At 37.3% G+C, this 27,922-nt stretch overlaps 2 protein-coding genes across 4 annotated transcripts; both read left to right on the top strand.

The window, feature by feature from the left end:
- Positions 1–935: 935 nt before the first annotated feature.
- Positions 936–15,177, top strand: znf143b (zinc finger protein 143b). 3 transcript variants are annotated; one of them, XM_037766542.1, is made up of 15 exons: positions 936–1,082; positions 4,794–4,909; positions 5,280–5,468; positions 5,626–5,706; positions 6,165–6,361; positions 7,722–7,790; positions 7,878–7,994; positions 8,171–8,246; positions 9,341–9,466; positions 10,445–10,624; positions 10,939–11,166; positions 12,101–12,249; positions 12,408–12,560; positions 13,665–13,833; positions 14,816–15,177. In XM_037766542.1, exons 2-14 carry the CDS (start codon positions 4,804–4,806, stop codon positions 13,812–13,814), a joined length of 1,821 nt encoding a protein of 606 aa, XP_037622470.1. In that variant the 5' UTR covers positions 936–1,082; positions 4,794–4,803; the 3' UTR covers positions 13,815–13,833; positions 14,816–15,177. The 3 variants fall into 3 exon arrangements, with proteins under 3 accessions (XP_037622470.1, XP_037622468.1, XP_037622469.1); XM_037766540.1 differs by having other exon boundaries at positions 13,665–13,793; XM_037766541.1 differs by having other exon boundaries at positions 957–1,082; positions 4,797–4,909; positions 13,665–13,793.
- A 1,801-nt stretch (positions 15,178–16,978) lies between these two features.
- On the top strand, positions 16,979–26,343 carry wee1 (WEE1 G2 checkpoint kinase). Its single transcript, XM_037766544.1, has 10 exons — positions 16,979–17,934; positions 20,188–20,399; positions 20,822–20,888; positions 21,826–21,998; positions 22,424–22,692; positions 23,477–23,566; positions 23,686–23,771; positions 23,869–24,039; positions 24,725–24,870; positions 25,185–26,343. The coding sequence occupies exons 1-10, from the start codon at positions 17,428–17,430 to the stop codon at positions 25,339–25,341; spliced, it is 1,878 nt and encodes a 625-aa protein (XP_037622472.1). The 5' UTR covers positions 16,979–17,427; the 3' UTR covers positions 25,342–26,343.
- Positions 26,344–27,922: the final 1,579 nt, after the last annotated feature.

The raw sequence follows: 27,922 nt of genomic DNA on the forward strand, positions 1-27,922 counted from the left end.
GCACTTAGGCAGGAAAAGCCAACACTAGGATCAGATCTAAATCATGTTCATGGAGAGACCTTCGTCTGGTCAGCTAACATTACTGCCAAGCAGCTGAAATATAGAGTGATATTGTGGTTTTAGCTGACTTGTGTCGCCTCACTGTTTTGAGCGATGCTCGTTCAGGTATATTTAGAGCGAGCAAGCGCGAGCCCGACGCTGACTTTCGTTGATTTCACGGCCACAGGTGTCGCTGTTAAGAAGCATTTCTGAAAGTTACAAATAGTCCCTTTAATCAACATTTTATTGTTGATCATTATCTCTTTTATTCTATTTTATTAAAATGGCATTATTTTTAATACAATCTGCTTATTTTGTGTAGTTTTATAATTTTTTATTTATTTATTTTTATTGTTATTTTAGGGTTACTTTTGGTACTTTAAGTATATTTTGATGCTAATATTTGTAGGCTTAATTTACTTATGTAAGATTTTAATGCAGGAATTTTACTTGTAAAAGATTATTTTTTTAACAATTGCAAAGTATTGCTACTTGTACTCAGCCTGGTCAAACTGTTAGATGCTTTAATGTGTTTTTCTGATGCATTGCTCTGTGTGTTTCTGCTGTCAGGTATCAGCCTCTCTTCTCTTCTTCACTGCATTGCCCACATTCCCTCCTGTTTTTACCCACACGACCTTGTTTTCAACATGGATGCCGAAAAACCTTCATCTGTGTTTATGTTGCAGCAGAACGAATCTAACCACCTCCTGAGGCTCACCGTGGCTCATAACCCACGGTGTCCTTTCACGGTATATATATGTATTAAAGCTTAAACATGTATATCCTAACAAACGTCGCTGCTGCGCATCAATCAGAGAGGAAGAGCCACAACACGAAGACTGACGCGGAATGGCGTCCGCTCAGAGGGACCCGGGACGCTGAATAACAACAGCACATCCTCGAATCAACCAATCAGAGCGGAGTAGGCGGGTTCAAGCAGCGGAGGGTTCTGCTGTCATACATGTTCCCGGCGTGGTGGAAGCTGTTTCCTGCACTGGTGCATGGTGGTCGAACAGGAGGAATTGTTGGAAATTTTTTCGGAGGTTCGTATATAAATTGGTTTGTTACCCAGTATGCATTATTCCCACAGCCATGTCTGCGAGAGAGAGGAGAGAGGAGAGTGACAGGCTGCAGCTGGGACTCATATAAAGGATGGATATTATAATGTTTTAATATGAAACACTTGATGACATGCAGCGAGTCTAAATGCTTTATGTTATCATGAAGTAGCTCGGTGTTGTTTCCGAGTTGTAGGAGCTTCAGAGGAGACAGATAGCTAGCACCTCCGGCTGTCACACACTCCGCTAACACCTCATTTATTCATTTATAATAGTTATAATCACATTAACGCGACAATCTGCAAGAAACTAGTAAACCACTAAGAAGAAGTCGTGACAGCAGCGGTTCTGTTTGACGTGTTTAGCTGTTAGCATGGTTAGCTAACACCAACGTTACTCCAACGTTAACGTGACATCTAACATGCTGTCAGTTCAATCAGTGTTTCTAAAACAGAACAGCTTCTCTGTACATGTTAGATAATGTTTCATTATTACACAGTGACAACATGTGTGCAAGTCATAGTTGTGCTAACAGCTTGTAGCTAGCTAGCTGGCTAGCCTCCCACAAAATGCTATATTCAAAATAACAAGCGCCAAACAGCTGATGTGAAATAAGAGCACATCCAGGTCAGGTGATGAGCACAGATTAGATTAACAACTAGAATATATCTACAGTTAGATCTATAACTACAGTTATGTTTGCTAAATTATATATCCTTCATGCTGGTAGCCTCAACCAAGGCTTACCCCATCATATGAAAACTATGAGGACTTTAAGAACTTTAAGCATGCACTATATCTGCAACCACTTTACACTATACATCCTATATACCACTTTATAGACTGCACATATGCACATATTACATTTATTTATTGCACATACTACATTTATTTATTGACGGACTGCACACTATGTTCATCTATTCACTCTGTATCTTTTATATCTCTGTTGTTGTGGGATAAATAATATTTTTTAAGTCTTGCTTGTCAAAATGTATTCAACAACTTTCTCCCTAATAATGGGTTTATATATATATAGAGAGAGAGTGTTTGCTTCTCACTCTACCAGATCTACAGTAAAGCTGCCCTTTATAAAAACTCATCTTTTTAGCTTTTCTATTACCTAGTAGTTATTAGTACTCTATTGTTATTCTTTAACCTGTACACTTCTGCTAAATTTAATTTACAGCAACTATGAGTTTATGGTGGGAACATGTTTTTTTGCAAGCAGCATTTATGTAAGTAATAAATTCAGCTAATTTATGTGTCAGATGACGAGGTAAACAAGGCTGGATTACCAACTGCTCTGGGTTCCTCAGAGCTCCAATCTGATTACAATACTTTATGTCCCTGTACTATAACACTTAGATCTAAGTTACCTGCTCTGGTTTTCAGTGAGTCAGTTATTCTTGGATAAATAATAATTTTAACAGTCTTGCTTGTCAAAATGTATTCAATAACTTCCCCCTAATATTGGGTTTATATATATAGAGAGAGTCACTCTACCAGATCTACAGTAAAACTGCCCACAGCTGATATGAAATAAGAGAACATTCAGGTCAGGTGATGAGCACTCATTAGCTTAAAAAGTAGAGTATGTCTAAAGTTAGATCTATAACTACAACTGTTATGTTTGCTATATTATTATGTCTCTGATAATCTGAAGTATTAAAATACTTTATAGCACTTAGATCTAAGGTACCTGCTCTGGTTTTCAGTGAGTCAGTTATTCTAGGATAATTATAATTTTAACAGTCTTGCTTGTCAAAATATATTCAATAACTTTCCCCCTAATATTGGGTTTATATATGTATATAGAGTCTCTGCTTCTCACTCTACCAGATCTACAGTAAAGCTGCCCTTCATCTTTTTAGCTTTTCTATTACCTAATAGTCATTAGTACTCTATTGTTATTCTTTAACCTGCACACTTCTGCTAAATTTAGTTTACAGCTATGAGTTTATAGGGGGAACATGTTTTTTGCAAGCAGTATTTATGGAAGTAATAAATTCAGCTAACTTTTATGTGTCAGATGAAGAAGTAAACAAGGCTGGATTACCATCTGCCCTGGGGGCCCCAAAACTCTAGGTTCAGTCAGTTATTCTAGGATAAATAATAATTTTAACAGTCTTGCTTGTCAAAATGTCTTCAAGAACTTTCCCCCTAATACTGGGTTTATACGTATATGGAGTCTCTGCTTCTCAGTAAAGCTGCCCTTAATAAAAACTCTTCTTTTTAGATTTTCTATTACCTAGTTATTACTACTCTATTGCCATTCTATAACCTGTACACAAATCTTGCTTACAGCTACTCTGAGTTTATAATGGGAACATGTTTTTTGCAAGCAGTATTTATGGAAGTAATAAATTCAGCTGACTTTTATGTGTCAAATGAAGATGAAAACAAGGCTGAATTACCATCTGCCCTGGGGGCCGCAAAACTCTAGGTTCAGTGTAGGGCTGTCCTGAATACCATGTTTTTTGGGCTTCGAAGCTTCGGTGAGAAATATTCGAAGGTATTCGAAGCTTCGCGGCGCTGCAGGCTGACATGTTCTTCTCTCTATCTCGCCCGTTTCAGTGCCGCTGCTGCACCACTTTACACACACGCACTTCTACACACAATAAACAGCAATATCCATCTGAGAATAACTAATAATAATGAATGTTGAATATGAATAATTCATAATTTTGTGGGATTATTCTTTATTTCATGGGATTTATACATTAATATTACATACATAGAGATTCGATCATGTATATATATATATATATATATATATATATATATATATATATATATAAAATAAAAAAATGAAGCATTCGAATAGTGATTTGGAGATTGAATACCATGGCAGCAGTCGAAGCTTCGAAGCATTTGGGTCAGCCCTAGTTTAGTGTGTATACTTATTTATTTTTCAAAGACAATGCACATTGATCAACATCACTGTAAATGTGACCGTGTTAGGAGTGTAATTTTCAATTGTTGTCCCTTGGACAGATGTTAAATTAGCCATTAAAACAACAATAAAACACATAACATGTCAAATTAGAACAGGCGAAAACAAAACATGAAGATAAAAAAAGCTTAGAGGAGTGAGGCAAGCATCATGTAAAGTACGACATGTATGGACATGTTGTACATGTAGGACAATACAGACAATTACATAATACAAAACTATGTTAAGCAGACTATTGGCACAGGCAGTTAAACATGACAACATCACATTACATAAGGCGTACTGTAGGTAAAACCAGACGGGACTAGGTATGATTGCAAATTTGTTTTTATGACAAAGTTTTAAGATTTTGTACAAAGGAAGGAACGATGAGAGTCACTAGTATTTAATGGAATGTTAACTGTTATTTGTTATAATTTAATAGAAATGTATATGGGAATATGCACCACAAAAGCACAGTTACTGACATGATTATGCTTTATTACCTGAACTTGAGGCTCTTACTTGAAGTGGGTACCTGTGTCAAAATCTAGGTGTAAGGCTTTTGTTATTACAGTTTTGTACTTATATGTTGCATATCCCTAAATTAATGTGTTTGAGGCATTGCACATGTCATCAACACACCACTAGCTGTCACATCTCCATCCTCAGTGTCAGTGTGTCTCTATGTGTGTGTTTACTGACCTGTGGACACCAGTATAAAATTATAAATGTGTCTCCTGTGTGTGTCTCCACTCCAGCAGCTGAAGCATGCTCTTAGCCCAGATAAACCGGGACTCCCAGGGAATGGCAGAGTTTCACGATGCAGACGGGCAGCCGGTAACTCTCTGTCTCACGGAGGCCGTGACTGTGTCAGGTGAGCTCCCAAACTTGAATTTGTCATTGTTATAACATAAGACTGGAATACAGCTTGAGGTGAACAACCGCTGCAACCGGATGCAATAGAAAAAAACATCTCATTCCATCCTAATTAAGTCAATTTTAAATTTACTTTAGTTGCCCAGTGAAAGGAGTAAAATATAATCAGTGAGTTGTATTTATCAGTATCAGATCTTGGTCATCTCTTGTCCGTGTGTAAAAGCTATGAGATCATCAAGTAGGTAAACATGATCGTGCAGTGTGTATTTTAAGGGATATGAACTAACTCAGTTCAAAGTTGCCATGTGTAACCATAACATGATGATCTTCTTACTTTATGTATTGTCATTGTCAAATGATTTTCCCAGATGGCGATCAGATGGAGAGCATGGACACGGTGAGCCTGCAGGCCGTTACTCTTGCAGATGGATCCACCGCATACATCCAACACGACTCCAAAGGGGGTTTTTCAGATGGACAGATCATGGACGGCCAGGTGATCCAGCTTGAGGACGGCTCTGCTGCCTACGTTCAGCATGTGTCGATGCCCAAAGGAGGTAAAACACAAATCTAAAAGCAATCGTTTATTTCATCTGGATGACTTAATGCCATCTTACTGTTGTATACATATTGTGGAGATATCCAGAAACTCAAGCTATGCGTAGGTTACTGTTGGTGAGGTCATTGTACCTAACGTTTTTTTTTCTGTTGTAGGAGGGGACAGTTTACAGCTTGAAGACGGACAAGCAGTTCAGCTAGAAGATGGAACAACAGCCTACATTCACACACCCAAAGGTAAAACATGTTTTACACATAAGAGAATTCCTTTCATCTCATTCTTCAGTAATTTTATTTAAATACATATCAATGTAAAGGAGTTAACCGTAATAAAAATACTAACATTGTTATGTTTCATCAGTCGGTTGTATTCAGTTCGTTCTACAAGTCATTTGTGATGAAGAGTTGTAATGGGTTTTTTTGTAGGTTTAGAGTTTTTATGCTTATTTTTCTCAGTTCAACACACAACACAAAAAATATTACAAACTTAAGAAAAGAAGAAAAAGAGAAATAACGTAAGGAAAGATTTAAAAAATTGTTGTGATTTAATGTTTTGGTTTACCTTTGATTCAATCTGCCTTTGCTTTTCCATAATGTCTTTTTACAACCTCTAGAGAACCATCTCAGTTTCGTTACTGGACCTGAGCCCAGTTTCTCTGTCTTGACATGAACATCCTCTCCTTGTTTCTGTGCAGATACATACGACCAGAGCGGCCTGCAGGAGGTGCAGCTGGAGGACGGCAGCACCGCCTACATCCAACACACAGTGCACATGCCCCAGTCCAACACCATCCTGGCCATCCAGGCCGACGGCACCATCGCAGACCTGCAGGCTGAGGCCACGGCCATCGACCCGGAGACCATCAGCGTGCTGGAACAGTACACCACCAAGGTAAACATCATTGTACCGGTGTGGCACTAAGTCTGGCAAACCTGTCATTTTGTCCTTTTTCCTTTGGAATAATCTATTGATGCTATACTGCACTGCAAATAATACTGGAACCCTTTTTAGTGCTATTTTTACTTTCCACATACATAATAATAATATTAATCTGCTGATTATTTTCTTGAATAATCAATAGTATAATAGTCCGGTCTATAAAATGTCAGAAAGTAGTGAAACAATGTCCATCCCAGTTTCTCCATGTCCAAGGTGATGTCTTTAAATGTCTTGTTTTGTCAGTCCAAAACCGAAAGATAATTACTTTCATATGATATAAAACAGATAAAGCAGGTAATTTCCATATTTGTGAGGCTGAAAACAGTATTTTCTGATTACTTTAAAGGTTAATCGAGTATCAAAATTGCTGGTGATTATTTTTCTGTCAATCAACTAATCATTGCAGCTCTAATATATACAGTATATCCTTTTAATTTCTAAAATATCAGTGACCTTATATTAAATGCATCTAGACTTACATATGCTTATAATATATTTATTTTATTTTCCCAAACTTATTTTGTAACTTATTTTTTTCCAGCACTGACATTGTTCATTTTTTCTTTTATCTGTTTATTTATTTTCTTTTCTTTTTTTTTCTTTTCTTTTTTTCGTAAAAGCTGAAATGTATACAATCATATATTAGGGATACATCAATCTGCCTTTTTCAGTATCGGCCGATACTGAGTACTGATCCGATACTGAGTACCGATCCGATACTAATTAATAAGCTGTATGCCTTATTATGTGGACTGTGTGTAACTGGGATCATTCTTTTATGTATAAGGCAACATTAGGCTTAACTTAACTTTGATTTCCTAACTTTGTAGAACAAAATGTGACAAATAAATTCATAGATATAAATTTACTAAATTGTTAATTATTATTAACATAATAAATTGTACACCAGTAACTTGGTAAAAAACAAATCTTCAAAATTATAATTTAAGTGAAAACCTTGTCAATGCAGCAACAAATTGGTCAAAACCTAAATTTCAAAAGGAATTTTAAATTCCAGTTTATAATGTATATAGTTTATAAACATAGAAATAAATTGAAAAGATCGGCTCAATTGTCACCGATACTCGATCCAGCTATTTCAGTCAGTATCGGCCCGATATCAGATCCAGTATTGGTGCATTCCTAATCTAAATACATAATATGATGGGAAGCATGTGCTAATGGAGACTGTATTGATATTTTCTTACTATATAGATTGAATTTTTATCCTTTACATTTCTCTTGGTTGTGAATGTTCATAACTCTGACAGCACACACTCTAATAAGATGTGTCCTTTCTCCTTCCTGTCAGGTGGAGAATATAGAAAACCCCTTGGGGTCCTTCGGCAGAGTGGAAGCAGACAATGGCGTCCACATGCGGGTATCTAATTTCTACAGTATTTTTTTATTCTTTATTTTATATATCCTTTGTCCAGGTTTAGTGAAGTCTAATTCATGTTTCTTTCAGATTGTGTTACAGGGTCAAGACAACAGGTCTGGAAGGGGCTCAAACGTAGGAGAGAAGTCTTTCCGCTGTGAATACGAGGGCTGTGGAAAGCTCTACACCACTGCCCACCATCTCAAGGTCAGTGTGGGTGTTTCATAGTTGTGTGTGCGCGTATATGTGGTCATGAAAAAAAAAAGTGTTGCTGTGCTTGCGCCTACTCAAGTGTGAGATTGTTTAAAGACAAAATTTCCGTTACACCATCTTCCTATGATGATGATGTTAGTTTGCTACAGTTTTGTTTGTGTGTCCTGCAGGTACACGAGCGCTCCCACACCGGAGACAAACCATACGTCTGTGACTATCCTGGCTGCGGGAAGAAGTTTGCAACAGGTAGCTGCTCATTAATCTTTATTATTATTTTTCAAATAACTTCCAATAACAAAGAAGCAAACGTGTTCTCATCCAGAAGAATGTCAAAGGCACAGAGATTATTGTCCAACATTAAAATGAAGCCTTCCCTTACATGTCAGACATTTGGAAGATAGTAACAAATAATAATAATTAAGTTATAAAGTAAGAAAAAAAAAATGTGTTTCACTGCTTTTCAAAGGGGTTACCACATTGTTATATTCCTGTCATAAATTCTCTATTTGTATATTGTGTCAACCTTCACATGGAGCAGAACAATTATGTATTAAAGGGAGTTCAAATAATTAATGCAACTACAGAGGACCACTTACATTTACACCTCACCCGCCACATTCATCACGTTACTTAGATCGACATTCTCCATATATTGTATAAAAAGACCCGAAATGTTTTCAAAAAGCGATTGTTTACCTTCAATAATGTAAAACATTTTTTCCAGAGGTAGAGTTATGGACAATTCTTTAATCCAATTAATAAACTTTGGTTTTACGGTCTTCTGAGAGAGTGAGAAAAAAACTTTTTTCAAGCCGTAAACATTTTAAGCTATTTAATACATTTTTGAAAATAATTTACACATTGGATCATGTCATATTTATTAAATTTTAGGACATATTGCTTAATTTAGAGTATAAAGAGATCCATCACTTCATCAGAACATTTTGGCAGATTGCTTTGGAATTCTTTATTGATTGCTGTAATGCTTTGATTCAATTCAGTTTATTTTTATGTAGCCTAAAATCATAACAGAAGTTATCTCAAGACAGCAGATCTAGGTCATACTCTATAATTTACAGAGACCCAACAAGAGATCACCCATGAGCATGCACTTGGTGCGACAGTGGCAAGAAAAAACTCCCCTTGAGCACTTTGATGAAAATGTTATAATTACCATAGTGACGTCACAAATTAACACTTTGAGATCAAAATAAAATTGGACTGATGTGTTCTCTATGCTACAGCAAAAGATTGTACAAAAATGAAGGTGTCTTATCCAGGAAAACGGGCTTGACTGAATGTGACTGACTCTCAATTTTTGTTTTTATGGTGATTTAAAGGGTATGGACTGAAGAGTCACTCGCGCACACACACGGGGGAGAAGCCATATAGATGTCAAGAGTTAAACTGCTGCAAGTCCTTCAAAACCTCCGGAGACCTTCAAAAGCACACAAGGACTCATACAGGTACCAATATAATTGTGTTACGTCATATGCCGGAAAAGGTGTGTAAATGTCTTATATGTGAGTTAAAGGTCTGTCACAGGCTTTATCGGCTCTTTACTGCTGCTGGGAACTGATAACTGCTACTTGGCCTCATGGCTGTTTAATACAGAAGTGAAGAAGAGTGTTTGCAGCTGAAATTATGTTATTTAGGTCAAAACTACCAGACCAGAGTTTTGCACCACTGGTTTATAAAACAACACAGATTGGGGTGCAGTGCCTCCATCCAGAATTTGTTGAACACTTTGCAAAGTTTTATTATTTGGATGTGTTGAGCTCTAATTTCCCCACAAAGCCACTAAAGCGCTGGAGGAGTTCTCAGGCACATGGTCATCATGAGAAGCATGACTCCGAGGTGCTGCTGTTTATTTTTGAATAACAGGATTTTTGCAGTTTGCAGTCAAGTTCAACTGGATTCATTTCCATTATTATCAACAGCTGTGGCCGGAGGCTTTATGTTTTTGGGTTGTCCGTCTGCCTGCCTATTCTCGTGAACACAATATCCCAGGAACGCCTTGAGGGAATTTCTTCAAATTTGCCACAAACGTCCACTTGGACTCACGGATGAACAGATTAGATTTTTGGTGCTCAAAGTTCAAAGGTCAAGGTCACTGTGACTTCACATCTATCCCATTCTTGTGAACACAATGAACACCTGGAGGGAATTTCTTTGGAATTTGGCTCAAACGTCCACTTGGATTCAAGGATGAGCTGATTAGATGTTGGTTGACAAAGGTCAAGGTCATTGTGACCTCAAAAACCCATTAAATCTAGTTTACACATAAAACTGGTCACAGCATTATTGAATTGAGGATTGCTTTTTGATCAAACACCAAAAAAAATCAACAGACCCATACAATGTGTTTTGAAACATTATGGAGATGTAAAACTGGTCTGATGGGTAACCCCCTTAAACTCTCACATCCCATTTCTTGTCTGCAGGAGAGAAGCCTTTCAAATGCCCGGTCGACGGCTGTGGCAGATCGTTTACCACCTCCAACATCCGCAAAGTTCACATCCGAACACACACCGGGGAGCGGCCGTACTACTGCTCTGAGCCAAGCTGTGGACGGTCATTCGCCAGTGCCACCAACTACAAGAACCATATGAGGATACACACTGGTGAGTCCTTTTACATCAGTCTGTCCCTACCAACTGGTAATGAGTTATGAAACCGTAGTTTAGTTCCTACTCCAGTTGTATGGAGCCTTAAGTTAAGTATGTAGTACTTTTTGAGTCTTCTTGAGTGAACTGTGTGAATAGTTTGCAGAAAAAATTATGGCTTGAGGATGGAGTTTTGCTTGAGTACGATTTGTTTACAAGAAAGAAATGGTTATAAGATATATATAGATACTTTAACATTGTAGTAAGGACTGAAAATTTCACAACTTCTATCATTAAAAATGAAATTCAAACCTCTTTTTCTACTTCTCCAGGAGAGAAACCTTATGTCTGCACAGTGCCTGGCTGTGAAAAGCGCTTCACAGAATACTCCAGCCTTTACAAACACCATGTGGTTCATACACCCTGCAAACCTTACAACTGCAACCATTGTGGGAAAACCTACAAGCAGATCTCAACACTCGCCATGCACAAACGCACAGCGCACAACGACACAGAGCCCATCGAGGAGGAGCAGGAGGCCTACTTTGAACCCCCAACAGGTCGGTGGATATATAATGATAAAAAGAAATTCCTTTAAAAAGCAGTTTTTTAATAAAGGTCTGTGAGATGTTTAAGATTAGATCAAACTGGAATATAGAGCTGCAACGATTAGTCAATGGACAGAAAATAAATCGGCAACAATTTTAGTTATCGTTTCAGTCATTTCTAAAGCAAAAAGGCCAAACGTTCTCTGGTTGCAGCTTCTTCCGTGGGAGAATTTTATGCTTTTTTTGTCATATATATAAAAAATGTAAATAAAAAAATAAAATGATTATATTTAAGGGTTGGACTGTTGATCAAATACAACAAGTAATCTGAATATATTACCTTGGGTTGTGGGGAAATTATAGCGGGCATTTCTGACATCAACAAACAAACAAATGATTAATCAAGATCAAAACTTTCAGATTAATTGATTCCTAGGGATATTTGAATATTTGATGCTTTAGTTTGTTATATATGATAATAAACTGAATATCTTTGGGTTTTGGACAAATGGTCAGATAAAATAACACAATGGAATTAGAATATGTCAACTTGGACTTTGGGAAATTGTAACATTTGTCACTTGATTGAAAAAGAAAAATAATTGTTAGTTGCAGGCCTACTTGAATGATATCCACAGAGAATGTGGGTGATATCAACAAAAATAGGATAACAAAGAAACACTAGGATAACATAAGTGTAGTGAAAATGAAGGTGTAAAATATCCCACCAATGACAATAATAACACTAGACCATATTAAGCAGAAGTAAGTATGTGTACGAACACTACAGCATGAAATCTGCTTTAAAAAAAAATGTGTACAATGTGAAAGTGTACAGGAAATATACACAGAATGAAAATAAACAAAATATGAAATGACATAATGAATAACATGAAATGACATTATCTCAATTGTGACAAAACAAACTCTTTCAATCTCATTTCAGATGCCATTGATGACCCCAATGTCAGCTACACGACAGCGGTGGTTGAGGCGGACGACTCCGGCTCAGAGCAGGTTCCTGTGGAGAGCGTGGAAATGATTGGTCAGCATCACGTTGCCTTGGTAACGCAGGAGGACGGAACACAACAGCAGGTAATGGAATATGAATGATATATTCCGAGGATAACTATGAAGCTAATACTCAATAGATATTTTGAAGAGAAAACGTCAAAACTAAACATGACCGTGTTGTTCAGCATTATTTAATGTGAAACTGAATATTCTTCACTCTGTATTGTGTCTCACATCAGGTCAGTATCTCTGACGCAGACTTACAAGCTATGGGGGGCACAATCACCATGGTAACCCAAGAAGGCACAACCATAACCATCCCAGCCCACGAACTGGCGACGCAAGGTGCTCACGCGGTTACCATGGTAACATCAGACGGCACAGAAGAACAGGTAAACAATTGACAGAGTTTTTGTGTAGACTGTACAAAAATGTTGTTGCAGAAAACTGCCATTTTTAACCCTTTTACCACCTCCCCCGGTCATACGGTGCACCTATTTAACAATATATTACAAAAAAAATGATTTCTTCGTATTTTTATACCAAAATCTAATTTGGATGGTAGAATTTAATCCGCTTTTTCATTACACCTTACATTAAAAATAAAACAGCAGCAGTGCTGGAGATAATGTGGGCAGATGAATGCCAATCCCTCACATATTTTCTGGTTATGTATAAAAATACAAACATTCCGGGACAGGTAATTCAGATTTTACGCTACAAGATTCTCAGGGTGCCCCAGGTTGTTTATCTGGGATTGATACCCGGTGACATAATTCACAAAAAGGACATCTAAGTCTTCACAGCAGGTCTGACAAGAATGAATCAAAGGTTGTAAACCTTTTATTTATTTATTTTATTTCTATTTTTGTCTGTGTCATTTTGTTATGGATTTTGGTCAGTGTAATAGTAACTGAAAAATAGATTAATAAAAAGTAAAAAAAAAGAAATGTTACAAATAGACAAACAATCACACCACAACAGAGATTTTAAGGCTAAACAGGAAGGCAATACAGGCACTCCAAAGTCTTAGATCAAGTGACAAAGCCTTTATTGTAGTGGCTAAACCATTTAAAACCAACATGTTTCCACAAAGGAAGGTCTTCGTCAGGGCATTGAACAAACAGAAAAAAGGGGTGTGGTCTCACCTTTATGGTATCAGCAACCAACCCTATTACACAGAAAAAAAGTTATTTATATACATCATCATCGATGGAAAATAGGTACCCATATATAGGTTTTAACATAGGCTGTAAGAAAAACAGGGAAGCCTATACAGAGAAATGAAAATACAAAAAACATGTGAGGTCTATCTCCTCATTGAGACCAGGCTACTTTTTCAGGCGTCTGCCCATTTTTTAGCCTTCATGGTGGACAACCAATTCTCTGCTGGACCTCCATAATGGCACCATATGTTGTCAGTCACTATCTGATTTGTGACCAAACACCAAAGCAGTCGATTGATCTGTGTACATCAATGTCTCTGTCTCCCTCAGGTGGCCATCATGACGCCAGACATGGCCGCGTTCCAAACTGTGGAGGAGGCAGCCTACAGCCAAGTACAGGATGACATTCATCCTGTCACGTTACTGGCCACATCCAACGGCACTCACATTGCTGTGCAGGTTGGTAGACCGACACCGTAGGAGTGAATAGACTGGTGGGGTGAGTTCCAATCTGTGAATATGTTTAGTTTGTTTTATAGAGGAAGAAGAAGAAGAAGACTGGATACATCTGCCACTCAGTGTTCTGTTGTTGAAATGCAGAAAGTCTGTGAAATGGATCATTTGGGAATGAAAGTTCAGCAATAGAGACCAATTAAATTCAGAGATATCAGTAATAGACTCTAAGTCTGCTGCATTTCTGCATTGATTTGTTTTTGTTTTTGCTGAGAAATACACTCAGTGTTCTGTTGTTGATATGAAACTGACATTTAGCTTCAATCAGGAGGGTATTTAAGTAAGTCCCCCATAAATAATCCCTCCCCAGGTCCCACCCTGTTGTACTATTTGCTTAAACGCTTAACTAAAACTCATTGGTAGGTGGGGTTCAGCTCAGGGGGTGTAGGTGTTTTGCCGCCCCCCTGCTGGTGCATTTGATCAGGGATCAAACTAAACCTAACAACCACTGGATGTGTGAGTTTTCATGTAATCCAAATTCATGATGACCACCAGCACTCGATCTACAAAAAAGGATGCCAGATCTGATCAAAAGCGTATCACCAAAAGCAGAAGGAAATTCGATTTTCCATACATTATTTTTCATTGGTGGGGTGACATTATGTGATTACACACATTGACTCAAGACAATATAGAAAGATGACAATCATTAATTAAAAAATACATGTTTTAACTACATACTTTATTTAAAAAAAAAAATAAATAAATAAAACACTGTTTTCATTCACCCCCTTCTGCTCTCTCTGTCATGTTAATGACAAAGCAAACACTGTTTCTTTCCAACTTTTCGCACCATGTGACAGTCTTCATTGATATTCAGCAGCCTTTAACACATTCAGTACCGGTCACAGGTGGTATTGTCTTTTAAAGGGGTGTTAGAGTAAATTAGTCGTAGTGATCGATTAACAGCGGCTATCAGTACGTCAATCACTGTTTGTATAATGCTTATTGTTTTCCTCCTTCTGTAGCTCAGTGATCAGCCTTCGCTGGAGGAAGCCATCAGAATAGCATCAAGAATACAGCAAGGAGAGTCGCCGGGCCTGGATGATTGATGGACTCATTATGGACCATGATTTAGGATCAAAACCATCTCAATTGGACTATATCAACGAGAGAAATCACAAGTCTTCCTCCATGTTTTTTTTTTTTTTCACAAAAGAACTAGCTTTTATGTGTACATAGGATTTTGATAACTGGAGTTCTGCTATGCTATTTTGTCCCTCAACCAAAAGGATGGGAGAGGGGAAATTGCTTTCTAATGTTTATGGTGCACAGTGCACAGTGCAGTGTACAGCTAATGCTATTTCTAATAAAAAAGAAAAAAGTGTGATTAGTTGACTGTAGCTGATTTTGAAAACCCAAATCTCCCTGTTAAACATTCAAAACCAGCATACCCACAGCAGATACAGAAATAAATATGATATAGATAGATATGTATATGTGTATATATATACATATATACACATATACATATACATATACATATATGTATATATACATATACATATTGATTAGTCGCTCGATTATGTTTAATCAATTATGTATGTACACACACACATATACATATGTGTGTGTGTGTTATAAATTCAATTAAGGGTTACATAAAATGTAATTTATGAAAATGGATTAATATTAAGGTGTGCAACATTTGTTGTAGAACTTAGTTGAGACAAAAAAAGAAAAATTATATAAGAATGCATGTAATAGATATTGTGAAAACACGACCTTAGTATAACCTTACAGATGTAGATGACACATAGAGCAGAGGTGTTATCAGCTGTCAGCCTTATCATAAACCACTGATAAGAGACAATGTTCAAGGCCCATATTCACACGGGTGTTTCTGCAATTTGGGAATTTTCCACCATGAATTGGAAAGTTTATGTTTTAAAGCCCCCCTTAGACTTAAGCAGTGATTGAAATGAAGTAAGTACATGTATTCAACTATTGTAATTCAGTACAATCCTGAGGTACTTGCACTTTAACACGAGTTTTCTTATTATGCTTCATAGCTCCTAGTTCACCTAGGCAAATATTCTACTTTTTACTCCATTACAGTCATTTGACGGCTTTATTTATTAGTTTGTTTGCAGACTAAGAATAGTAAAGGTTACAGTAACCAACAATATATAAAGTGGCCAAAATTAGCTCAATCTCAACCAGCTACAAATTTACAATTATACTTTGTTAGTAATATATATCATATATAATACAATAAGTAACACTCTCAAGGGGGCCTTTCTGCATAATGAGGCAATTAAGTAAATTTCTCTAACAATACTTATCTTAAATAAGAATTTAAATGGTGTGTTTACTTAATAGAGTATGTTATATTGATATTAATTTCAATTGAGTATATTTATATGACAGCTGGAGTTACTAGATACTTTACAGATGAAGGTTTTATAAACAAAATACATATGGAATTATAAAATATGACACTGCACTATAGATTAAACTATCCATCAGTGTAAAAAGTAATGAAAATGTGCTCCACCTCCACCAGTTGTAACATTAAAATGCAAGTTAAAGAATCAGTAATAATATTGCAATATGATAAAACTATCTGAAAGGCACCATTCTACCCATAAAGTATTTCAATATAAACATACTCAATTGAAATTAATATCAATATAACATACTCTATTAAGTAAACACATATTATGTATTTATATTTACATTTCCCTCTGAAATTTAGTAGAGTAGAATGGCATAAAATTAAATACTCAGGTAAAGTAAAATTACCTCAAAATTGTACTTAAGTACAGTACTTGAGTAAATGTACTTAGATACTATGCACCATGGTGTTTTATTACTATAGAATAATAGTTTTATATGTATTGTGTGTTGTATAACTGAACAGAAAGTGGTCTATATTCAGATTTGACCTTTAATCTACTCATGTATTGCGGCTTCATTGATCATACCGCCTCAATAATGGACCTATTGTCTCTCAGACTTGATGTAATTAATTGTATTGTATGATGAAAGGCGGTTCGCGCCAGATCGCACTCTGTTGCCTCGGATGACGTAACGCCTCCCACTTCCCCCACCCCTCAAAACTCCATTCTAGAACGCCCATCTTTCAAAAAATCCGAGCCTCCCTCTGATTGGCTGCGCGCGGAGCCACCTGACCAACGGTCGCGGGAAGTCCTTCTTTTGCCACGCGCGTGATAGGAAGAATCTTCAGTTAGTAGTTGACTCATTCAAAACTTTTTTTGTAAACATTGGTGTGTTTTTTGTGTGATTTTAACACGGAAACACGCGTTTTCTAGCGTCTGCGACTTATTAAGAAGCTAGTGACGGATACTGGAGCTCAACTGGACCGAGGATATTGTGTTTTATTGTAGTTATAACACCGTTTCATCGACGTTGACGCCATTTCTCTCCGCTCTGGATGGGCGTGTTGCAGTTACATGTTAACGGACCTTTAAGCGACATTTTGGGACAGTTTTCGGACACGATACCTTTCATTTAAGGTAGTAAAAAGTGTGTTTTTATTGTAAGTAACGCTACTACAACAGTAGTGGTGTCCAACCGTGTGATTTCGTCGACGAGAGCAGGGTTTAAATCCTGAAAAATGTCGAGCTACAGTCGCCACCGACACGGACCTGCGTCTTCTAAAGCTCCACCGATCCGACAGAAGCTCCAGTTCACATCCAGCGACGGAGAGGATGAGCCCATAGAGGACGTTAACAACAGCACCGGAGGAGAGTCCGGCTTCACGGAGATGGACTCCCCGATGCCAGAGAGACGAGACACCGTGGACAAGCTGCTGCTGGATGGAGACGGAGGAGGCAGCAGCAGCCCGTTGAATCAGTCCGACGTGGAGCTGTGGGACGAGGAGAGCTTCGGGTCTCCGTCGTCTCTCCTGCGGTCACCGAGCAGCAGCGTGATCTTCAACACATGCTCACCGTCACCGAGGAAGGCTTCTCGGTTGTACGGAGGAGTTGGGGGGTCACCGGAGAGATCCTACATGCAGGACGACGGAGAAGCATCCAGTTCACCGATCCCAGACTGCCCCGACACACCTCCACACAAAACCTTCAGGAAACTCAGACTATTTGACACTCCACACACACCAAAGGTTGGTGTTTTGTTCATATAAAACACTGTTTATTAGAGATCATTGGCATAATTTACATGCATGTTTTCATGGGACACATTTAAACGTTTATCAGCTTGCAAAAACAAAACACTTCCACACAACATTTAACAGTGTCATTTAGTTATTTTCTTATATATTTTGTATTTGTTGATATATAACGTATTTTTAATTGTTTTGCACATTTTAAGACAAAAATAAATGAATAATATAAAGTGCAGGAATAGGCAAAAAAAACAAAAAACACTGGGCTAATCTGAAGCCTCCACCTAGAGACAAGATTAAGATTAAAAATATAAAGAAATAATATTTCTTTATATTTTTAAAAAATAAAGAAAAAGAATGATCATACCAACAAGTGCACAGTCAGAAACAAGTAGGATTATATATAAAACCTTCAGAAAACTCAGAATCTTTGACACACCACACACACCAAAGGTTAGTATTTTGTTGATATAAATAGAGATTATTGGCATAATTTACATGCATGTTTTCATGGGACACATTTAGACGTTTATCAGCTTGCAAAAAAACACTTCCACACACCGTTTTACAGTGTAGTTTATTTATTTTTTTGACACCACACACAAATAAAATAAAAATAGTGCAAATTTAGTGCTTATAAAATAGTGTGATTCCAAACAAAACCTGGTTAATAAACAATATATGGTTGGTAGTTCTGAATTAAAGTATTGTGGAATATATTAAACTGGGTGAAGTGCAGTGAAATCTGTAAAAACAACAACTTCAAATCATCTGGCTGGCTGACTACAGAGGGAGCATTTTGTAAGAGTACATTTGTACATGAAGTGGGTCACTGTGGTTAAGTGACACAGCAAAAATATCCTCTGGAATTCAAAAACCTGACCTGATTTGTTTGTTTTAGCTTGTTTTTCGTTGATTTTCTTTCCAATTCAACACATGACAAGATGCAAAATAGGATGGTCTGCAGGACAGATAATAATGCACTAAAACAGTGCACTTTCATAGACTAAGCTACTGGAGTTACCCTGCACCTCCACATAAAACCTTCAGAAAACTCAGACTTTTTGACACAACGCACACACCAAAGGTTAGTATTTTGTTGATATAAAACGTAAATTTCATTTAATTTCAAAATGTATTTCGAACATGTAGAATACAAAAAATAAAGAAAAAGAGACTGATCATACCAACAAGTTGACAGTCAGAAACAAGTAGTATTTACATACAATGAAAAGCATAAGAAAAATAAATTGTCAACACTTGTTTTTCGTTGATTTTCTTTCCAATTCAACACATGACAAGATGCAAAAGCAGCCAAATAAATGTGCAACATATGGTTGAGACATTTAGAAAACACAATTACACTGTAAAATGTTGTGTGGAAGTGTTTTTTTTGCAAGCTCACATATTAAGCTGATAAATGTTTAGATAGATAGATAGATAGATAGATAGATAGATAGATAGATAGATAGATAGATAGTAACTTTATTGATCCAGAGGGAAATTCAAGTTTCCAGCATCACAGTTCCATAGTGCAAAACATGTTAGTAAAAAGGCAGAAAAAAGTTAGTAGTGCAAAGTACAAAAAAAATATACAAGATATAAAAATACAAGGAGATGAAGAAAACTGTTAAAACTGAATATACTGCAGAGTAACAGTGGTGATACACGACTATTAAAAAAGTGAATATAGTGCAGAAGAGACTGTTAAAAATGAGTATAGTGCAGGGTAACTCCAGTAGCTTAGTCTATGAAAGTGCACTGTTTTAGTGCATTATTATCTGTCCTGCAGACCGTCCTTTTTTGCACCTTGTCATGTGTTGAATTGGAAAGAAAATCAACGAAAAACAAGCTAAAACAAACAAATCAGGTCAGATTTTTGAATTCCAGAGGATAGTTTTGCTGTGTCAGTTGACCACAGTGACCCACTTCATGTACAACTGTACTCTTACATAATGCTCCCACTGTAGTCAGCCAGCCAGATGATATGAAGTTGTATGTCTGGGCATGTTTTTTCTTTTACAGATTACACTGCACTTCCTTTTAAACACCCAGTTTAATATATTCCACAATACTTTATTTCAGAACTACCAACCATATATGGTTTATTAACCAGGTTTTGTTTGGAATCACACTATTTTATAAAGTAGATAGTCTGCCTTTTTTAAATCTGTACTCTTTTCTCTGTGCTGCTGTGGCTTTCATGTAATTAACAAAGCACTAAATCTGTCTTTTTTTTGTTCCCCTCAGAGTTTGCTGTCCAAAGCCAGGAGCTCTGGCTCGGGATCCTCCAGCAGGAGAGTTGCCCTGTTCAAGAATGTGGAGCCTTCAGGAAAGTCAATCACAGACAGCATCAAGAGACAGCAGACCCCTCTGGTCAACTTTAACCCCTTCACCCCTGACTCAATCCTCATCCAGTCTGCCACACAGCAGAGAAACAGGAAGCGAGCACACTGGAATGAGTAAGTTTTTCTGTCTTGTTAGAAGTACCCCTTTGTTCTTTTGAGAGGGATAAATCCCCAAATCTAAAAGACCTGCAGATTGTAAAGCTTTTCCAAAATAGCTGGGGGGGGAGTTGACAAGCTGTAGTCAATATTTTGGTTACAAACTTCCTGGTCAGTTGGTGTACAATAACTTTTCATCTTTGTTATTACGGAAATGCAAAACCTGTTCACAAGTTCAACCGTTATCTTGAACACAGATCAAACTCATTGTTGTAATAACCCAGATACGTTAAAGCCGTTGACTAAGGCCAGGGGGTTTGGCTGGGAATCAAAACCTTATGGTTACTGGTTAACTGGGCCATGTGCTTGTGAAGCCTCCAGTGCTGCCCTCTGCTGTACAGAATGCTAACCAACACCCTCTTTTGTCTGTTATCTTTCAGCTCTTGTGGAGAAGACATGGAGGCAAGTGACGGTGAGGGAGAGGAGGAAGCTTTGCCACCATCTAAGGTAATTAAATGTGATTTGCATTAATTACGTATAGTGATACGCACATATACAGTTAGGAATACAGTTCATTTATTTCTCTTCAGTAGAAACTTGTTATGTTTTGCAGTTTCAACTTTGTTTTAGAGCTGTAACTAATGACATTTGCATTATTGATAATTCTGTTGGTGTTTTTATCGCTTAGTCGATTGATCATAAGCCTATAAAAGGCCCGAAAATAGTACAAAAAATAATAAATCCCAGAGCGTTTTAAAATTCTTGTTTTTGTCCAACCACCAATCCAAAACTCAAACATATTCGATTTACTACACTATAGAAGAGAGAAAAGCAGAAAACCCTCACATGGAATGGAAAACAATATAAAGAGTATATTTATAGTGGACTGAAGGGTGGGCGCTACGCTTCTGCAACAATGTCGTGGGTCGTGATGGCTTTATCAGCTGTAATCATCGTATAGAGCAGCGACCATGTGCTAGCCAGTGGGGACACAAACATGCAGGAATATGCCCTGACAGAACGCAGCCGGACCAGCTATGTCGACAAAGTACAGAGAAACTCGGATTACGACACACACAGGGAGAACGACTTTCTCTGCTCAGTTAGACATTACTGCTCTTTATCTTTACATAGCAAATAGTTGTTTGCTGCTTTATTAATGCTCTGGATATCGTATATAGCACTTTAAACATCGTAACAAATGTCATTGAACCATAATGTCATATTTTTAAAAAAGACTACACAGAGAGTCAGTAGAGATATTACACAAATAGTTGTAAGTGCAAAATGTATTAGCAAAATCACTACACTATGTACCTTTTTATATGTAGATTGATTAAAATCAATTAGCTGAGGAAACCTCTTGGTTTCAGTGGTCTTTCTAAATGTCTGTGAAGCAACTGATATGTACATGTTGATAATAAAATTGTTCTTCTGCCCTCAGAGGATCACCATGATGGAAAGCAACATGATGTCCAGGTACACCTCCGAGTTCCTCGAGCTGGAGAAGATCGGCTGTGGAGAGTTTGGTGCTGTGTTCAAGTGTGTGAAAAGACTCGATGGCTGCATCTATGCCATCAAGCGATCAAAGAAACCTCTGGCAGGATCAGTAGACGAGTAAGTTGACTTTATAACAATCTGAGAAGCTCTTACAGAAGATAATGTCTTATTATGGGGACTCTTTACCTGAAGTCCAGCATCCAAAGTGTCTACTCTAAACCTTAAAATTGTCTAAAGATGATATTTAATGCATTAAAACTACCACCAGTTGAACATTGTGCTACTAGTCATTTTTGTAATAAAGGTCACACTTTTCAAAGTGGTGGACATGCCGATTTTTAATGAAAATTTCCCCTCAATAATCAATATTATAGAGTACATGCAGTATAATGCACCCAAGTGCTCCATTGCATAATTAAACATACAAGTCGATAAAAGCTGTTTCGTGGAAAGACTTAAGGCACCATTTTCTCCTTCATTTTAACTACAAAGCTTACCCCAGACGTGTCTTAATTAAAACGGTCTGTTCCCCTCCTCCACAGACAGAACGCCCTACGGGAGGTGTATGCCCATGCCGTGCTGGGCCAACATCCCCACGTGGTGCGTTACTACTCAGCCTGGGCCGAGGACGACCACATGCTCATCCAGAACGAGTACTGCAACGGCGGCACGCTATCAGACGTCATCTCAGAGAACTACAGGCGACTCAGTTACCTGACTGAGCTGGAGCTGAAAGATCTGCTGCTGCAAGTCACTCGAGGACTCAAGTACATCCACTCTACGTCTCTGGTGCACATGGACATCAAGCCAAGTGAGTACTTTGGGATGTAAAAATTATACTAATTGTAGTAGTGATAATTGTAGTTGTGTATGTATAGAATTTTGGACTTTATATACTGCCACTGACAGAAGAAATTATACAGTTAACACTTTCAGGGTTTATGCTTTAGTCTTTATTTTGACGGCCAGTATGGACATATGTTTAAATAGCCATATGATAGCATATATTTGACATAACTTGAAAATAAGTTTAAAGAAGAAGCAGTCTAAAAAATAAAATAATAGGCTGGTCGGTCCGATTTCCAAGTTTGTCAAATTCAAACTAGTATTGTGCGGCTTGCAGGGCTGTAGCCTACCGGATAGTTTGAAGCTTCATTCATAACATTGACGTTCAAATTATTATTAATACCTTACCAAAACATTGCGTGCAGTCCACTTTCTCTTTCCCTCTCTCAAGCACGCATACACTCACAGCGAGTGTATTGGATTAGAAGCACAGCAGAGCGGAGGCGTTTAAACTTTTGTATAGTATAAGTTTATATATTTAAGTTGTCTCGGCAACATATCTTACAATATTAGGCTGTTGAATATGCTATTAAGTTATTTATATATTTATTTTGCATATTTTCCAACAGGCATTTTGGCCGTTGATCATTTAATCTGCCGGACAACTACACGTAATACCGGTTAACGTAAACCCTGAACGCTTTCGAGAGCAACTCTAGCTCCTGTTGTATAAAAGACACAAATATAGAGTCTTAACATGAACATTTACTGGTCAGTAACTAATGGAAATTTGAATGTCTTTGTCCTAGGCAACATCTTTATTTCCCGAAAGTCTACATCCAGCTGTGATGAATGTGATGACGACGAAGCGCTGACCACCAACGTCGTCTACAAAATAGGTAAGCCGCTTCCACCTCGTCTTCTTGTTGCGTTGTTCCTTTTTACTGATATTTTCAAAGTTTACTTGCTGTAAATATGGTCATGACTTTAATCTGTTCTGTACGTGTTCTCCCTCCAGGTGATCTCGGTCATGTGACACGAGTGAACAATCCACAAGTGGAGGAAGGTGACAGCCGATACCTGGCCAATGAAGTTTTACAGGAGGTTTGTTATCTTAACTTTAAAAACTGCTTTTACATTTGAATAATTAGAGCTTCACAAAGGTGTTTTCTCCTTTTATTGGTCTGATTTTCTTTTGTAGGACTACAGTAAGTTGACGAAGGCAGACATCTTTGCTCTGGCTCTGACTATCGTCAGCGCCTCGGGGATCGAGCCTCTTCCCACCAACGGAGACAAATGGCATGAGATCCGACAGGGCAAACTCCCTGCCATCCCTCAAGTGCTTTCTCCAGAGTTTCTCAGTCTTCTCAAGGTAACAATCAACACTATATACTTATTCTATCTTATTGTTTCTATTGAATAAAAGCAGCTATGTGAGGACTAGTGTTGTCATTTTGAGTGCCTTGTTTTGCCTCCTGTCAGTATGTCTGCATGTTGATCATTCTTGTAGATTGTTTTAGATGAAGGCCTTAAAGAAAAGTTTTTTTTCAGGCAAATAAATCCTGTTTTGATCAAAGGATCTATAGCTAACTTTCATTTATTGCTTGTCTCTGCTATAAAATTGTTACTTAATATAATTTATTTTAACTAAATTTAGCTAATAAATAGCTATTAAATTGATTTTTAAGAAACTATTAATCTTTTTACTTAATCTTAGTCGATTCATCGGTCATTTTGGTCTTATTCGACCAAGATTTCTTTAGTCGATTAGTCATTTTTTATGCTTTTTCATGCTGAATGACTTATTTCTCAGAAACACATGAGCACGTCTGGTTAACTCAAGATTTAAAGTGGTGCTTTTGTGTGATTCTTTGTGGAGAAACTCAGTTTTACAGATCTGTCGATTAAATCAACTAATCAATTAGTCGGCAAAATGTATGAGCATTAGTCGACTAAGAATTTCTTTGGTCGAAGACGGTCCTAATTTCTTATCACATCCTTGTTAAGCAGCTTTTCCTTTTTTTACTTAATCTTATATTTCTTTTCTGGTCTTTCAGCTGATGATGCACCCTGATCCGAGCAGACGGCCATCAACGTCTGAGCTCATCAAACACCCGGTGCTCCTCACTGCTGCCAGAATGAGTGCCGACCAGCTCCGAGTCGAGCTCAACGCAGAGAAGTTCAAGAACGCACTGCTCCAGAAGTAAGTATTCAACAACAACGAAAAAAACATTGAACCCATTGTTGCTCATTAGTGGGTCAGACCCAGTGTCTTAGATAGACATTCCTTACATGGCGAAAGGGGTTGGACAAAAAGTTTTGTGATGAAATCTTAATTACTTTGGGAAACTGTGATGTTTCCATTAGTTTCTGACTTTCTATTGACACAACAATTATTGAGAAAATAATAAACTGATTAATCTATAATGAAAATAATCATTAGTTGCAGCCCTAATGCAGTCAAAGAAACTGACTCTAGCTTTCTGGTTCTCATGAATACCCCTTTATCTTCCTCAGGGAGCTGAAGAAGGCCCAGCAGGCTCGAGCTGCGGCAGAGGAGAAGGTTTTGACCACCGACAGGGTCCTGACCCGCTCCACAGTCCAGTCAAACCCCAGAACCACCAGACTCATCGGCAAGAAGATGAACCGGTCCGTCAGTCTCACCATTTACTGACACTGTCATCCGCTCTGACAGGAAGTGAAACACGAAGGCTCATGGACCTTTTTAAATCAAAACCCGTTCAGATGGATCAGTCTCTTTTAGTTTTTCTTTACGAGGAGCACCATGTCTGTCGTGGTGGAAGATGTTGAACTTGAACTCATCTCGATAGACTCTCATTGCCAACATAGTTCAGCCCTTTTTCCCGATGGATTTCTACTTTGGAAAATAAACTTTCATTCCTGAAAGGTAGTTTACTTTACCTTTTTACACTCGGTCATTCCTTAAGTTTTGCATAGACGTCAGGCTCTCTCTCCGTTTCTGTCCTTGCACTTCGCTTCGACAAAGCCGAAGCCCGTTGGCTGCGGATCGAAGCCGCAGTGAAGCTCTCTTCAGAGTGAATGTACTTGCCATGCGCACCTTACTGCCTGTCAAATGCCTGATGCTGGGTACCAGAGGGTCTGAGAACTGACGATTTGTGTGTTTGTATGGAGCACTTTGGAGGCAACACCAGCCACATTTTTTTTAAAGAGAAAAAAAAGAAAAAACCTGCTGCTATTGATGTTTTGTGTGTATCGGGGTTTGGCCCAGTTCAGGTTGGATCGTTCTAGAGGCTCTTATTTTCAAGTGGCAGGAGTCCGTTTCCCCACCATTTAATGTTTAATCTTCTGGTCGGATGGAGAATGGATCATGCCATTTGTGGAAAAAAAATCATCCGTTTTGTTTTGAAGTACCACAACCAGTGAGCTGACTTATCTGTGAGGTTAGAACTGATCCATAGTGTTTTAATTTCCCCTGTTGATTGGTGCTGCCAACCCTGCCTGTAGCATTAGCACAATCATTGTCCTGTTCTTTTAGGTTCTCATGTGTTCGATTATTTCTTTCCTACAACATTCATCTTCAAATTATTGTTTAGAAGTCATTTTTTTGTTCTTGTAACCTCTTAACACAAAACAAATCTGTTGTTGTAACCTTGTACATATGTTCTTTTAATAAATTCTCACCATCTACACTTAATGTTGTGTTCACGCTGTGATTATGTGTTGAAGGATCTTACTTTCACAAGCACTGGAAATCCACCAGATTACAGTATATAAAGAACTGAAGTTGAGTCAATACAATACGGTCACACATCTAAAGCCTCACTTTGAAACTGGTTTCCTCACAGTTTTGCCTTCAAGTGATCTGGGTAAAGGCACTTTCAGTGTTTTAATGCTTTCTATATACATGTACTGCATAGTTCCTCAAAGTGCAGCTTGCACGCCAATGGCAAAAATGCCATAGTATAGTATAACACTTTTTACGATTTACTATGCTGTGACTTTTAAAGACATTTTCTCTGGCGTACTGTCATAAAACCGGTCATATTATACAATGACATTTGTTTGACATACTAGGACTTTCTATGTTTTTTTTTTTTATGACATACTCTACTGACTTCAAAATACTATACTACTACACTACATACTATACATAAAACAGCCTACACTATGACATTTCGTATGTCTTTTTCATGAAAATTTTGATATACTATGACTTTTCTGACATTATATATAGGGATGCACCGATAGCAAAAATTCTGGGCTGATATCGATGTTTAAAATAACAATTTGGCCGATACCAAGGTTTTTTGTTGATTTTATTTTTTCTGTTATTTATCTCCCTTTTGTGTCAGGGAAACAAAAAACCTCTTAAAAAAAAACAACGAACTGAGCTGTTTTAAAGTCGTTCAGCATTTCATGACACTGTCTTAGAATGAGCACAAATGACTGCAAACGACCTATGACTTTTTTTGACATACTATACCATCGCTTTAATTATAGCATACTGTACATAATATACATATATATATATGACTTTTTATGACAAACTGTACTACAACTATTTTCGACATACTATACTGTGACCTTTTTTGAATTCTTTTTGTGTAGTACTATCGTATGACTTTTTTCAACATGCTATACTGTGACTTTTTTTTCGACATACTATGACTGACTTTTTTCGACATACTATACTAGGACTTTTTGCAAAAAAAAAAATGTTTTATACTGTATCACAATTTTTTTGCCTTAGCATACTATGGCCATTTTCAAGTACTATACTATGACCTTTTCATTTTTTTCGACATACTATACTAGGACTTTTTTGACATGATATACTATGGCTTTGTTATGACTTTGGGAAAAAAGTCGTAGTATAGTAAAGTCTAAGTATTTCATGAAAAAGTCATAGTATAATATGTCGAAGAATTTCATGAAAAAAGGTATAGTATAGTATGTCGAAAAATTTTATATGAAAAAAGTCTTAGTATAGTATGTGGAAAAATTTCATATGAAAAAAAGTCATAGTATAGTATGTCGAAAATTTTCATATGAAAATTAAGTCATGGTATAGTATGTCGAAAAATTTCATATGAAAAAATTTCATAGTTTAGTATGTCGAAAAGTCATAGTGTAGTATGTCGAAACATTTCATGGAAAGAAGTCATAGTATATATGATGTCGAAAGATTTCATATGAAAAAAAGTCATAGTGTAGTATGTCGAAAGATTTCATATGAAAAAAATCATAGTATAGTATGTCGAAAGATTTCATGA

This window comes from Sebastes umbrosus, chromosome 4, assembly GCF_015220745.1.
Source record: "Sebastes umbrosus isolate fSebUmb1 chromosome 4, fSebUmb1.pri, whole genome shotgun sequence".
Classification (NCBI taxonomy): Eukaryota; Metazoa; Chordata; class Actinopteri; order Perciformes; family Sebastidae; genus Sebastes; species Sebastes umbrosus.